The 15,254-nt window shown below is 41.0% G+C and overlaps 2 protein-coding genes across 2 annotated transcripts; both read left to right on the top strand.

The window, feature by feature from the left end:
• The first annotated feature begins 247 nt into the window (after positions 1–247).
• LOC135113391 (histone-lysine N-methyltransferase SETMAR-like) lies at positions 248–1,196 on the top strand. The gene is made up of 3 exons (XM_064028646.1): positions 248–547; positions 633–833; positions 936–1,196. The coding sequence occupies exons 1-3, from the start codon at positions 248–250 to the stop codon at positions 1,194–1,196; spliced, it is 762 nt and encodes a 253-aa protein (XP_063884716.1).
• Positions 1,197–2,584: 1,388 nt separating this feature from the next.
• Positions 2,585–14,600, top strand: LOC135113340 (tryptase beta-2-like). Its single transcript, XM_064028582.1, has 6 exons — positions 2,585–2,718; positions 6,004–6,265; positions 10,032–10,146; positions 11,424–11,568; positions 13,512–13,654; positions 14,015–14,600. Exons 3-6 carry the CDS (start codon positions 10,081–10,083, stop codon positions 14,180–14,182), a joined length of 522 nt encoding a protein of 173 aa, XP_063884652.1. The 5' UTR covers positions 2,585–2,718; positions 6,004–6,265; positions 10,032–10,080; the 3' UTR covers positions 14,183–14,600.
• Positions 14,601–15,254: the final 654 nt, after the last annotated feature.

Below are 15,254 nucleotides of genomic sequence, written 5' to 3'. Positions count from 1 at the left end.
TTCTGCTGCATCATTCCTTAGACATACGCACTGTACTTCCACCTATACTATGTACGCAGCGCACTGTATCACCCAAGAACGAAGGGTGTTCATTAAAGATTTCCCCTGACCCACCTCCGTTTATTGTAGGAGGCTGAAATTGCGGATGTATAATAATACTTATCTCTTTAGGTCACGTGGTAATTTGCAGCTCTGAACTCATATTTGTTTCTCTTTTACAAGTGCTAAGGTGGAGTAAAGTGTGATAATGGAGACAGTTGAATGCAGAGTGGTCATCAGGTTCCTGTACTTGAGAGGCCGCACACCAAAGGAGACTTTCGATGAGATGAAAGATATTTATGGGGAGGATGCTCCATCGTATGACGTTGTTAAGCATTGGCATCGTCAGTTCAAGTGTGGCCGGACATTGGTGGAAACGGCTCCCATTCTCGGGGGACCACAGTCTTCCATTCATGAAGACACTATCCAGCAAGTGGAGTTCACCATTTTGGAGGATCGCCGCATAACCGTTCGTCAACTAGCCCAAGATGTCAAGATCAACTGTGGGGTCTGTGGATAAAATCATCCATGACCATTTACATATGTGGAAGTTGTCTGCATGATGGGTTCCCAGGTTGATGACACCTTTCCAGAAGCAGGAACGAGTCCAGAGCTCCCAGGCTCTTTTGACCATGTGCCAAGAAAACCAGGAGGAGTTCTTCGACAGACTAATCACGCAGGACGAAACATGGGTCCATCACTATGATCCAGAGACTAAAGCCCAGTCGAAGCAGTGGAGGCATTATGACTCACCATCTCCGAAGAAGGCACGTGTCCAACCCTCAGCGGCCAAGGTCATGCTCACGGTCTTTTGGGACCAGCGCAGAGTAGTGATGATGGATTTCCTGGCAAAGGGTACCACAATTACTGGGACTTACTATGCTTCACTGCTGTAGAAATTGCGGGAGGCCATCAAAAGCGAGAGGCGTGGCATGCTGACCAAAGGGGTCCGCCTCCTGCAAGACAACGCCCCGGTTCACAACGCGCATGTTGCCCAGACGAAAGCACGGTCCTGCGGCTATGAAATTCTTCCTCATCTCCCTTACCCTCCAGACCTCGCACCATCTGACTTCCACCTCTTTCCAGTCATGAAGGTATTTTTGAAGGGCAAGCTCTTCTCAGACGATGAAATGCTTATTTCCGAGGTCAAGTCGTAGCTTCTGGCGCAACCTGCAGATTTCTGCAGGCGAGGTCTTCACAGCTGCATAAAGCGATGGGAGAAGTGTGTCACCCTTGGTGGTACCTGTGCAGAGAAAGTACAAATAATAAATGCCAAATTTCGTCTCACTCAGTCCATGGGAAGTGGGTCAGGGGAAATCTTCAAAGAACACCCCTCGTATCTACATGTTCTCCATACACAAAGTACTGTAGAAGTAAACAATAACTTCTTTTCAGTATTAACTTGATTTTTTTTTATACCACATCACTGCCTTTTTTTCATAAAGGAATGGTTGATTGGGGAGGCGCTATCTACTTTACTATCCTGTCTCCTCCACTAGTAATTAGATTAGGTTAGGTGTAACACAGTTATACTAATAGAGACCTCAAGATCGGTAACTGTTTGCCTTGTTTTGTGTTTCTTCTCTTTCTCCTCCTCCTCTCTCCCTTCTCCTAATTCTCCTCCTACTCCTCCTTCTACTCGTACTCCTCCTACTCCTCCTACTACTACTACTCCTCTTCCTCCTTCTCTTTCTCTTTGTCATTCTCTTTCTCATATTTTCTACAGTAAAGGAAAGAAGAAAAAAAAGTACTTGGCTGGGAAATCTCAGCAAATTAAGAAACATTCTCAACAACCGTGGAAGACATTCACTAGCCACTTTACAAAGATCATGAATAATTTGTTCCACTGTGAAATAAGCGTTCAACCATTACTAACAAAAAAGGATGGACCACGGTCACCTCTGTCCAAAAAGCGCTAATATCAGAAATATAAACTGATTAAGAATAACGACGACAAAACCGAACACGATCGATTGCGACGTAATAGCATAAGATTTAGTAGACGCTGTTAACCTGCACAAAGTGTCCTCTTACACTAAGAAATTGGTAAATATACTAACAACTAGATCATAATAGTTGATAATTTAAACGATTACTTTATATCAGTATTCATAAAAGAGAACAATTCAGCAGAATATCTAACACGCTCAGTTACCTTTCTGTGGTAACTGCATACCCGTTTTTATGGCAACTGGAGAGTAGGAGTCTCTTTACGTATAAGCGGAAAATGGAGACTCAGGGTCTCTCTCTCTCTCTCTCTCTCTCTCTCACACACACACACACACACACACACAAACACACTTCTGTCCTACTTCTTGCTTCGAAATCTTTTCCTGTTCTGTCTGTGTGGCTGATGAATCATCTGTCCCTCTCTCCCACCCTCCCTTCTTCACTCCCTCCCTGCTACTACCCAGCACCCACCACCTCGCTAACCTCTGATAAATGCACCACGCCGCCTCTCCTCTCGACCAGTGTCAACGTCCCACTCGGGGAGAAAGGTGGAGGCAGGGTGGAGGCTGGGTGGAAGTGGAAGACAGCTATCTACGGCACTTCTTTCTGTCCCCAAAGCAAAACTAATTCCCTTATTCCTTTTCAGCTACATCAGTATTTGTTGTGGCAATGTTATCACTATTTTCTATGTTACAGCATCGCCATGCAATCCCGAGAGAGCAATATGCAGTAAGTTCCCAACAAGTCTGTTCGTTGTAACCCATTCATGCATTATAAAACTTTTGTTTTGTTTCTTTTCTTTGTGGGGAGATGGCAGTCTCGGGCCAGGCGTGTCCTGAGAAGGTGTTGGTTTTACAAGTATCACGTCACACGCCCGGCTGGTTTTTGCCATCTACAAACACGCTTGGTGTTGCAGAGCATCTTCAGTATACAGAGAGCTCGCCTTGATTGTAATGTTTCATGACAGTAGTTGTACACAACGACCCGTTAATCCCATTGCTTTACCTTTAGATAATTCCACCTCTCATGAAAGTGTTCCCAAATGTATGGACACATTTTTTCTGGGGATCAATAGTGTGTCATTATGTCAGTGTCTATAAAGCTGCGACAAGTAGCAATTTCTCAAATTCCAGTGAATTTCATATCTGTAAATTTAAAAGGAATTGATATACGGATCAATGGAATACCATTTAAATCACACATGCAGACATACACACACACACACACACAAAAAAAGATAAATAAATAAATAAATAAATAAAATGTAGATGTGACAGGTGGAAGTTGTCTATAATAATTGTGTGTGACATTAAGTTGAACATTACACCATTATCTTCCGGATATGTAAAGACCAAACTTAACATCAGTTAGATGCATGAGGTTTTGGGGCTCAATAATAGTAATTTTTTTTTTTCACGTGGTTTAATATTCAGAGAAGTATGTATGTGCGTACGTACATGCGTATGTACGCATGCATTTTTTTTTTTTTTTATGTAGGAAGGATACTGGCCAAGGGCAACAAAAATCTAATAAAAAAAATGCCCACTGAAATGCCAGTCCCATAAAAGGGTCAAAGCAGTGGTCAAAAATTGGTGGACAAGTGTCTTGAAACCTCCCTCTTGAAGAAATCCAAGTCATAGGAAGGTGGAAATACAGAAGCAGGGAGTTCCAGGGTTTACCAGAGAAAGGGGTGAATGATTGAGAATACTGGTTAACTCTTGCGTTAGAGAGGTGGACAGAATAGGGGTGAGAGAAAGAAGAAAGTCTTGTGCAGCGAGGCCGCGGAAGGAGGGGAGGCATGCAGTTAGCAAGATCAGAAGAGCAGTTGGCATGAAAATAGCGGTAGAAGACAGCTAGATATGCAACATTGCGGCGGTGAGAGAGAGGCTGAAGACAGTCAGTTAGAGGAGAGGAGTTGATGAGACGAAAAGCTTTTGATTCCACCCTGTCTAGAAGAGCAGTATGAGTGGAACCCCTCCAGACATGTGAAGCATACTCCATACATGGACGGATAAGGCCCTTGTACAGAGTTAGCAGCTGGGGGGGTGAGAAAAACTGGCGGAGACGTCTCAGAACACCTAACTTCATAGAAGCTGTTTTAGCTAGAGATGAGATGTGAAGTTTCCAGTTCAGATTATAAGTAAAGGACAGACCGAGGATGTTCAGTGTAGAAGAGAGGGACAGTTGAGTGTCATTGAAGAAGAGGGGATAGTTGTCTGGAAGGTTGTGTCGAGTTGATAGATGGAGGAATTGAGTTTTTGAGGCATTGAACAATACCAAGTTTGCTCTGCCCCAATCAGAAATTTTAGAAAGATCAGAAGTCAGGTGTTCTGTGGCTTCCCTGCGTGATATGTTTACCTCCTGAAGGGTTGGACGTCTATGAAAAGACGTGGAAAAGTGCAGGGTGGTATCATCAGCATAGGAGTGGATAGGACAAGAAGTTTGGTTTAGAAGATCATTAATGAATAATAAGAAGAGAGTGGGTGACAGGACAGAACCCTGAGGAACACCACTGTTAATAGATTTAGGAGAAGAACAGTGACCGTCTACCACAGCAGCAATAGAATGGTCAGAAAGGAAACTTGAGATGAAGTTACAGAGAGAAGGATAGAAACCGTAGGAGGGTAGTTTGGAAATCAAAGCTTTATGCCAGACTCTATCAAAGGCTTTTGATATGTCCAAGGCAACAGCAAAAGTTTCACCAAAGTCTCTAAAAGAGGATGACCAAGACTCAGAAAGGAAAGCCAGAAGATCACCAGTAGAGCGGCCTTGACGGAACCCATACTGGCGATCAGATAGAAGGTTGTGAAGTGATAGATGTTTAAGAATCTTCCTGTTGAGGATAGATTCAAAAACTTTAGATAAGCAGGAAATTAAAGCAATAGGACGGTAGTTTGAGGGATTAGAGCGGTCACCCTTTTTAGGAACAGGATGAATGTAGGCAAACTTCCAGCAAGAAGGAAAGGTAGATGTTGACAGACAGAGCTGAAAGAGTTTGACTAGGCAAGGTGCAAGCAGGGAGGCACAGTTTCGGAGAACAATAGGAGGGACCCCATCAGGTCCATAAGCCTTCCGAGGGTTTAGGCCAGCGAGGGCATGGAAAACATCATTGCGAAGAATTTTAATACGTGGCATGAAGTAGTCAGAGGGTGGAGGAGAGGGAGGAACAAGCCCAGAATCGTCCAAGGTAGAGTTTTTAGCAAAGGTTTGAGCAAAGAGTTCAGCTTTAGAAATAGATGTGATAGCAGTGGTGCCATCTGGTTGAAGTAGAGGAGGGAAAGAAGAAGAAGCAAAGTTATTGGAGATATTTTTGGCTAGATGCCAGAAATCACGAGGGGAGTTAGATCTTGAAAGGTTTTGACATTTTCTGTTAATGAAGGAGTTTTTGGCTAGTTGGAGAACAGACTTGGCATGGTTCCGGGCAGAAATATGCCCGGCATGTATGTATGTATGTATGTATGTATGTATGTATGCATTCAATGCCTATCCTCATATGATTTGCTTTCTCATTTTCAAAGGCAACAGAGATGGTTTGCTGGGCTGTCATGGGTGTCTTCTCCACTGACGGTGCAATCAGTTATGATTTGATTCATGATTTCATCAGTTAGATGCATGAGGTTTTGTGACTCAATAATAGTTTTGTTCTTTTCATTTGTGGTTAAAAATTCATAGAACTGTATGTGCGTACGTACGTACGTAAGTACATATGTATGTATGTATGTATGTGTGTATGTATGTATACACTACCTATTCTTAAACGCTTTGCTCTCTCACCAGGACTATTTTCAAGAATAAGAGATAGTTAGTTGGGTTCTGATGAGTCTCTTCCCCACTGATGATGCAGAATCCCTGTTGAATTGTCACGATGTTCATGAGAACACCTTTGAAAACTTTCTCCACTACAGCCTGTTAAAAGCAGTTGAGATAAAGCGCAGAAACGTTCAAGACAGCAGGTCGATGTGTCTGCCTCTCTTCATCTCTTGGCGTGTTGCTCATGCTCATATTGCTCCTCAGGGAAATGCGGCGAGGCTCCTATTAAGGTGACGCGCCTCGCTGACAACGGCACTCGCAAGGTTCAGGTGCGCAGATACGACCTCAAAGGCAATGTAATAGACGAAGGCACGAGAATAATCGGCGGTGGAAAAGCCTCGCCACTGGAGTACCCATACCAGGCGGCACTTGCAGAAGCCCCAGATCTTTTCTTTTTGTGCGGAGGATCTATCATTACCCGGGAGTGGGTGCTCACCGCCGCTCACTGCTTGGTGGATTTTAAGGGGTAAGTGTATGCTATCAATGGTTCGCATACTCAAACGCTTTTAATAGGCTGTATATGAATTAATTATTGTTTTGAAGGATATTTTTATGATTGTATTGATACTTTAACAAGGATTCTATACTTTTATACACTTGTAACAAGATACACAGGAAGTCACTTGGATTAGATGATGTTGCCATGATTTCAATGATGATTTACTAAGGAGTCAACACTTTTAACAAGCTGTAGTGGAAGTCACTTTGATTTCCAAGAGAGACGGTGCTTTCATGCTTTTATTGAAAGTTTAAGAAAGAATCTACACTTAATATAATGTAGCGTAGATTTAAGGTATTTTCATGGATGTTTTCATGATTTCAGCGACAGTTTAAGAGGAGTATTACACATTCATGAAGGTGTAGTAGTACTTCCTATGATTTTCTGTTTAGCTTAACTAAAAAGTTTCGCTTGTAGAAACTGGAAGACATTTACGGTAACAGTGATCATTTTGAAATTAGGTTTAGTTTGCAATGGGAGGAAGATTCGAGAAGCAGAAACGTAAGATATCTGACATTAAGGAGATTAGACATTAAAGGTGAAATCCAGGAGAGAAGTGGGTGAGGTAGGATAGGGTGGGAGAAGTGAAGTGATGTGTGAGGGCGAGGCAGACGGCCAGATCATGCTGAGATGGGCGAGGTGAGATCCAGGCGGACAGGTGAGTGGAGATTATGGAGGTGGCCGAGATGAGAAGATTAGGAAAAGTAAATGCTGAAGAGTTGTACAAATATTTCGTTAATAGATGACATTCAGGACAGATGGTAAACACGTATTAAATATGGATCATTTAGTTCATGACCTTACGTGGATGATTGGTGGATTAAACCACTATATACGGCTGAAAAGAGCTATATATAAGAGAGTAAAGGCAGGGAAACAGGATTCATTGTTAGTTTCGGGGAAGAGGTGAGTAATATTCTAAACGACTATTTCTTTACAGTTTTCATTCAGGAAAAAAAAATAAATAAATAAATAAACATGCAGAAATTCTGCATAGAAAACAAATTTTCAGAGAAATAAAGAGAAAGGGAAGTTGATAGATATTTCCATGACCAAAGAGAAAGTGGAAAAGGTGCTCGATAAAATGAAAAAAAGTTTGTAACCACGACTAGGTTATTAGTGAACCGCTAGTCAGAATCTTTAGCAAATGACTAGATTCAGAAAAGGTACCAGCAATGTAGTGTCCATCTTTAAGAAAGGATTCAAAACTTCAATATCGGACTACAGACCTGTCAACTTTACTTCAACCGTGGAAAAAATAATGGATTCGGCAATTCCCAGGAACATTAGGGAGCATTTAGGCAAGCATAACTTGATAAATCAGTCACAGCATGGCTCCACGAAGGGGAAGGCTTGCCTTACAAGCTTGAGCTTTTATAGTAGTTAATGAGGCGGCAGGTAATGGGGATATTTATGGCATCCTACACTTGGACTTGAGACAAGGTACCCCATCAAAGGCTCTTGAGAAAGGTTAGGGCGTATGGGATTGACTGAAATCTTTTGGCCTCGATAACGTCATCGCTACGCGACAGGCGACAGAAAGTTATGAGTAGTGGCTCTATATCCAAGTGGGACCAAGTAATGAGGGGGGTGCCACAGTGTTCACTTTTACGACAGCTACAATCTTAACATTATTGATCTAGAGAGTGGGATTACTAATGATGCTAGCAAATTTACAGATGACACAAACATTCGGAGTCCATCTACTTGCAGACAGGTTTTGATGTGCTGAAGAATGGACAGACAGATGGCAAATGCAATTCAATATTAACAAATGTAAAGTTCTTAGGTACACAATAAAGACCGAGGCTCTGGTGAGATGAGAAAAGTAAACATTTAAGAGTTACAGTTAGCTCTATTAGAGCTCTATTATTAGTCTATTAGAATCAGTGGAAATCAGTGGAAAGGAAAATTATTAAAATGATGCATGGGTGAGGAGTATTCCTTATGGAAGGAGACTGAAGCTTTTCAGTTTACATTCCTTAACTAAGGAAACGAAGGACAAGAGGAGGTCTGATAGAGATCCCTAAGTCGTATAAAGGATATTAAAAAGGATAACAGCAGAATTCTTAGGCTCAGTAATCAGAACAGGACAAAAAAAAAAAAAAAGGTATTCAAGCTTGACAAAGTTAGATTTAAAATAGAGACGACGAAAGAATTTATTTTGAAATAGAGTGGTAGATGAATGGAATAGGCTCAGTGACCAGTGTCTTGTCTTGAGTCATTAGAAAAAAAAAAAAAGAATATATAGGTGGAAATAGGATTTCCATGCATGGAATGCCACATGTGGGCCTAACAGCTTCTTGCAGCTTCCCTTATGTTAATGGTGTTCTTATGTTTTAGTCCAGTGTTTTCCCATTGCTCCGGTCGTGAGCCACTTTTCATACATGAGCCTCATCCATGGCCTCTCATCCATGGGCCGTGAATACAGTGAGTGTCTACACTCCTACACTCATTACTTCCATATAAAGATTAAAAGTTTTTTCTTGTTTTTACCTCTGGTCTTCTTTGTATATTAGGGTCACACACCAACTATTGCCAAATGGCAGCTGCTTTTGTTGCACAATACTGCATTTTGTAATTTCAGCCACACGTGTGTTTCTCTCTCTCTCTCTCTCTCTCTCTCTCTCTCTCTCTCTCTCTCTCTCTCTCTCTCTCTCTCTCTCTCTCTCTCTCTCTCTCCTTCTTCTTTCCAGGCAGGCAGCTTCCCATCATAATTAGTTACTTATGCAATATTGTATATAGTAAATGCATTACTAATGCACAGTACATACATAGACATATTACATATTTACTTGATGCATACATAATCCTGTCCTGTCCTGTGGCTGAGCGCGTGGCCTACATCTTGCTGTATAACTCCAGGCGGGAACCACTGGCCCTAGTTGATGAGCAGCAGCCACCGCTCACTGCCACTGTGTTTAGCGTTTTCCTCAACAATAAGTCATTTGATAATCGCAATCCACCAGTCGACCAATCGTCAGCATTGTAAGATCATCAGCAGATCGAATGACTTGAGGCTGAGAAACACTGAACACTTACCTTCTGACTGTTGAGCTGCCCCAACAGTCCAGTCGATGTCACGTCATGAAGTGAATGGATATAGATGAGTGCATACTTGGACGAATGAACAGCTACAAGTGAAGACCTCCGCACAAGGAGCAGAGACGCGATGGGTGGAGGAAATTTTCTTTTTTTATTTATTGTTTTTTTCTCTCTCTCTCTCTTTTTTTTTTTTTTTTTTTTTTTTTACAATTAGACGTCACTTCGCTGGGCACTGGACTTCAGCAGGGTGAGATTCACGTCTCTACTGTAAGACGTCTGAGAGTCTATCTCCACGGCTTTGAACAGGCTCTAATAGAAAGTATTGGTGTTCTCAAGAGTGCCTTCATTATTCAGTTGATAATTCAGCAAGGATTCTGCATCATACTCGCAAACAGCAGAAACACTCAGAAGGACACTATTCGTCGTCTCTGTGGGCTTCGAGAATTGTCCTCAAGAAAGAAGAAAGAGAGAGTAACATTGGTTTTTCATTCTGGGGTTACGTCAATTTAGGTACATTGTAATATAGTTCTTGAAATTCACAGCTGATACCTTCAGTGTGTATATCACGATACTGAAAGGCATTATATTTTATCCAGAAATAGTCAGTCCCCAAATTAGCTATTTAGTTATTAATAATACAGGCCTCAGTCTCGGCCGGTCTCTCAGCACAGTTCCTGTCTGTCCGCAGTGACTACTCTACACTGTTGGTCGGCGTCGGAAACACCTTCAGGGACTTGATGCTGTACCTGGATGCGAAAAGAGTTATCATACATGAAGATTACAATGATCTTCGCATTGAAGACGTAAGTGTGTGGATGTATTTATTGTAACAAACGGAGCCTGAGTTACACTTGTGTGGTCCTTTCCCTGTATCTTATTTGCACATTTTTTCCTTCCTTTAGTTGATGTGCATACTCTCCTCCTCTCCATGACCTCATCTTCTAGTCTACGTATTCCAAGACACGTATAAACAAATATTCTTGGAAATTTGCTTAGAATTCTGCTTAAGTGTATATCTTAAAACTTTACAGAAGCAGGTACAGCAACATGTTAGTCCTTAATTTTATATTATTAGTACAATAGTTTTATTTTTCTGCGGGGAAATAAAAAAAAATGTTATCATCATTATACTGATTTGAATACATGATTTGTGTCTTTTATAAGCAAATTACGTACATCCGTCGCAAGGCTCAGTATTTGCGTCATTCTTTACAACCTTGAGCTCACACTCACCAACTCAAGTTTCTGTCTCCCCGTTTTCTTAAGTATGGAAGACATCACAATCATTAAGATAAAAAAAAAAAAAAAAAAACAATAGGGGAAATCCAGTCGGAACGACGATAACACTCCTCGTCGTCCAGTCAGTGTATGAGGAAAGAAGTAGCTTGAAGACAAAAAAGTTGCAAAAGTGGTCATATATTATCAGGAAAGTAAATGAGACACGGCAACAACAGCAGGGCACAGGAAGGGCCAAGGCCATAACTGCTGCAGGGCTGCATTTTTCCCGTTGGCAGTGTAATAATCGCTTTCATTTCTGGCGTCAGTACAGCACTCCTTCCTGTAGGACTCTCTAAGGCACGTCTCACCTTTTGCCACTCCTAACACCACAGTACCATCTACAGGCTCCTTCACGGTCAGCTGTTTTGCTTTCTTAAGTCATGCAAAAAAATGTTGATTGCCCTGGACAGTGCCTAACTTTTTTGGCGCTCTAAAATAAGCCGGCTAGAAGCTTTTAGCAGGGAACTGAGCTCAACGTTTGTGCTGCACAATCTCTCTACCTTGAAATCTTTGTGCACACGTGCCCAGGTGTCTTTATTTCTACAGGGGAAAAGTAGAGCTTTTTTACTCAAATACATTCCTTCCTTTCTCTTAACTCCTTTATGATATTCAGGCTTTTCCTCTCAGAAAAGTAAATTTTATATCTTTTCTACCCCATTAATTCTACATATATATATGTACCTTAATTTAACATAGTCCGTGTGTGTGTGTGTGTGTGTGTGTGTGTGTGTGTGTGTGTGTGTGTCCGCGCGCGCTGGCATGTGTGCCTGCCTCGCTCATTGACGCAATCCCTCCTGTTCAGGGAAATGACATTGCCCTGATTCAACTACCGGCGAGACTCAACTTCGACCAGAACCCGTCGGTGCAGCCCGTGTGCCTGGCCGAGGCTGAGGACTTGGTGATTGGGCAGGACATGGTGAACACTGGCTGGGGACTCCTCAACACATGTAAGACTGGCCAGACTGAAAGAGATGATGCACATTTCTTCCACATTATCGCACTCTATACATAAGATTTGTCGTTAAACAGCTCTCCTGCCTCCCTCGACTTTTGCATGACAATCTTTCTTCTCGATTTTATTTCTAATTCTAACTCCAAGTAGATGACTTTTAGCTTAAAATAGTACAAAGGAATGAACAGAAGTATATGTAAGAGATTGAAAGAAAGGGGAAGAAGTTTTAACGCCACAATATAATGAATTAGAAAAGTCCAGAAGTTAACGAGGAAAACTTAAAATGAATCATGAATTTAAGGAATCCAGCCAGGTGAAGACTGACCCCAAGGGATTCTGTCAGGTATATAGGACGAAGAATAGAGAATGGGTTCATTAAAGGGAGCTGATGGGGAGTTAGTTCTGGGGAAGAAATTAGTAAAATTCTGAACGTGTATTTTCAACAGTTTTTCACCCAGGAAGACATGCAGGAAATGCCGGATAGTGAACAGATTTTTAGAACGGAAGAGAATGAGTTTGTTATATTCATTTTCATTTTCAATCTGTGGCTCCTCTCCTGTTGCTTGTAACAATGATGCTTCTATGTCACATCTGAGAAGATGAGGGAGCAGCCGAGATTCATTCACAGAGCGTGGACATGTCAAGGTGGGCGACAGAGGTGTGACGTGATGTCTGGCGGGAGACGCTGCCACTCATTTCTTGTCACCGGTTTTTTTTTATTTTTCTATACATTTTACATGAAGAAAGTAATTTCCATCGTCTTGACATTTCTGAGCGCTCAGTATGATTGTGGTATGTCAACAGCCTGTAAGGTAGTGGAAGGGAGAGTGTGGACGACACAAACACACCTACACTCTCTTTAGAGCACAAAGGGTCTCCGTCAGCTTGGAACACTGGTTTGCTCTTTTCTTTCAAAAAGGCCTAATTAAAGTAAGTTACCGAGAGCTGGAATATTTTGCAGTTTTTCACAAGAGAAGACTCGTATGTGGATACTATCACGTAAGACGAAAACGTCAACAGAGTACGGTCACATTTCAGGCCATAACTCAACTCATATCGAGAATATAGCTTTAAATTTTCGTTGCAGTGTTTCCAGATGTTGACTCAAGTAAGAGTTTCATAGGCTGCAGTTAAAAATATTGTGGCTTTTATGATTGTATCAATAGTGAAACAGGTTCTAATAGAGGTTAATGGGATTATCAACTGCTCAGTGGAGGTTACTGGAGTCTTCAAGAGTGATTTCATTATTCCAATGATATTACTAAGAACTTTTTTTTTTATGGTTTTGCACCACTAATGGGCGATAGATAAATAAAAACAAAAACTCCATGACTAGGCGACTCATAAGCTTTGTGGCCATTAGAAAGCAGTTCCGACAAAGGGCCGCTAACTGACCCGTTCCCACATTGGCGAACGCGCTGCGACTCCGCGGCGACTCGTTTGCAGCGGCGTAACAGCATGTTCGCAACTGGTTCGCAGCAGTGTCGCAGCAGATAGCAGCAGAGTCGCTAGCGCGTTCGCTCGGCGAGGGTGAACACTACTGAATGCTTTGTTATCTTGCTATCGTGAAATCTTAGCCCGCATTCACAAACAGTCTGAGCTCTTCTTATGGAGACAATTTACAAAGCCCACAGACCTGGTTAATCGGGTTTTCATGAGTGTTATTTCCTATTGACAATAATGAATAACTATTGAATTATCACTAGAACCATGAAAACTCTTAAAAATTCCGATAACTAATACTACCTCCTGTCCAGCTTTCACCATGAAGACATCAATGAAAACCCCAATACTATCCAATATTATCTGTTTAGTTCTTTATCGTCTCATAAGAAACTCTCATGATACCCACAGTCTTCCACTAGATTTTGTTAAAAATATTTCAGAAAAAAAAATCGATGTTGTCCCATGAGCTAACACGACACTTGCTTTCCTCAGCTAAGAAGGCAATTTCCCCTAATGAACTGTATGAAGTAACTCTCACTCAAATGGACGTGAAGGTCTGCAGACGCTCTGGAGATGTACCAAGGGACCAAAAGAAGGTTATTTGCACCGTCAACACTGACAAATCCAGCTGTAAAGTGAGTCCCTTTTCATCACGTGTTCCTAGCAGTTAACTGAAGTTATAATTCTTATGATTGACGTAGCAAGATATAAATCGTCTTAGTGTTCTTGTCCTCTTTCTCGTCTTCATCATCATCATAATCATCTATCTCCTTCCTCGTCATCTTTCTATCTCCTCAGCTACCTCCACCCCCGTCTCCTCCTCTTGTACTCCCTCATCCTTCTCATCATAATACGTACACACACAGTCCTAAGTTTCTCCTAACTATTTGACTGGTAGTGTGACGTTCTTTACTTTATCTGAATAACCCAGTTGTGTCTTTCGAAATGATACAGTAAACTAACACAAGATAACGTATACCTGATGACTTCCCTAGGGCGACAGTGGAGGGCCTCTGGTGGTGCAGCTGTGTGACGGACGATGGGTGCAGACAGGAATAGTCAGCTACTCGATTGGGCTCTGTAGCGGGATAAATTTGTTCACGAGCGTTCCTTACTACAGAGACTGGATAATTGATAACATAAAACCCACTTATTTTTGCTGAGCCGCCCTGCCTGCAATTCCTGATTTTATTAGGAACATTTTTGTTACATTCGTTTAGAAAATTTAGATTTTATTTTCAGTTCTGCAGTTGTGATTTATGATATTGCCATTTTTTGTTTAATCTACTTTCAAATGTTTTCTTTGTTGCACTCTCTCATTATTATTATTATTATTATTATTATTATTATTATTATTATTATTATTATTATTATTATTATTACTACTATTACTGCTACTATTAATATAATCATTAATATTATCATCATTATTATATTTTTTTTATCATGACTGTTCCCTTTGTGGTTCTGTACGGAATTGTTTTACTTTTCATAGATGCACAGTTCACCTTGGCAGTGAAGAGTTTTCTTTGAGCAAAAAGTAAACATGAATAAAGAAACAATAAAAATTATGCATCCTAACTGGGCTTTTCATTGTTTTCGCTTAACATTTGTTGATGACGATGACGATGACGATGATGATGATGATGATGATGATGATATTATTATTATTATTATTATTATTATTATTATTATTATTATCATTATTATTATTATTATTATTATTATTATTATTAATGTCATTATTTTTTGCCATTACTGTAATTTTGTTACATATCCTGACTAATGCATGTAAATCTTTCACTTCTCCTTGTGGTCAGGTCTCATCTACACACTAACATGACGAACATCACACCTTAACACTTAAAATATTTGAAGACAAGATCCTCTGGGTCAGCAATCAGGGACCGCATTCTCTAACACAGTGGCTCTTAACCTGTGGTTCCTGTACCGCCAGAGGGTACGAAACAGCAAACCCAGGGGAACGAGACTCGGGGGCCATTCCAGTGCTATATTTATTAAGGTACTACAAACACAGAGCCAAGATTTGCAATGATTCGGAAGGTTGCGTTTCCTAAAAAACGTTGGAATTGTTTATTGAGACTAAAGTATATATATATATATATATATATATATATATATAATTGGCATAAGTCGTTCGCAGGATACTTTCACCATGGATAGCTTTCTGTGACGGAGATGGACACTTCAAACAAAATTTTATAAGGTAGGAAT

Source organism: Scylla paramamosain, chromosome 25, assembly GCF_035594125.1.
Source record: "Scylla paramamosain isolate STU-SP2022 chromosome 25, ASM3559412v1, whole genome shotgun sequence".
Taxonomy (NCBI): Eukaryota; Metazoa; Arthropoda; class Malacostraca; order Decapoda; family Portunidae; genus Scylla; species Scylla paramamosain.
This window is presented reverse-complemented; position numbering and strand designations above follow the sequence as displayed.

What these genes read in the sequence shown, in the direction of transcription:
- LOC135113391 (XM_064028646.1), top strand. Translation starts at nt 248, where the DNA reads ATGGAGACAGTTGAATGCAGAGTGGTCATCAGGTTCCTGTACTTGAGA. An exon ending in ATGTCAAGATCAACTGTGGG is followed by an intron (nt 548 to 632) that starts GTCTGTGGATAA and finishes ACACCTTTCCAG; the next exon opens with AAGCAGGAACGAGTCCAGAG. An exon ending in TCCAACCCTCAGCGGCCAAG is followed by an intron (nt 834 to 935) that starts GTCATGCTCACG and finishes TCACTGCTGTAG; the next exon opens with AAATTGCGGGAGGCCATCAA.
- LOC135113340 (XM_064028582.1), top strand. Translation starts at nt 10,081, where the DNA reads ATGCTGTACCTGGATGCGAAAAGAGTTATCATACATGAAGATTACAAT. An exon ending in CTGGGGACTCCTCAACACAT is followed by an intron (nt 11,569 to 13,511) that starts GTAAGACTGGCC and finishes TGCTTTCCTCAG; the next exon opens with CTAAGAAGGCAATTTCCCCT. An exon ending in CTGACAAATCCAGCTGTAAA is followed by an intron (nt 13,655 to 14,014) that starts GTGAGTCCCTTT and finishes TGACTTCCCTAG; the next exon opens with GGCGACAGTGGAGGGCCTCT.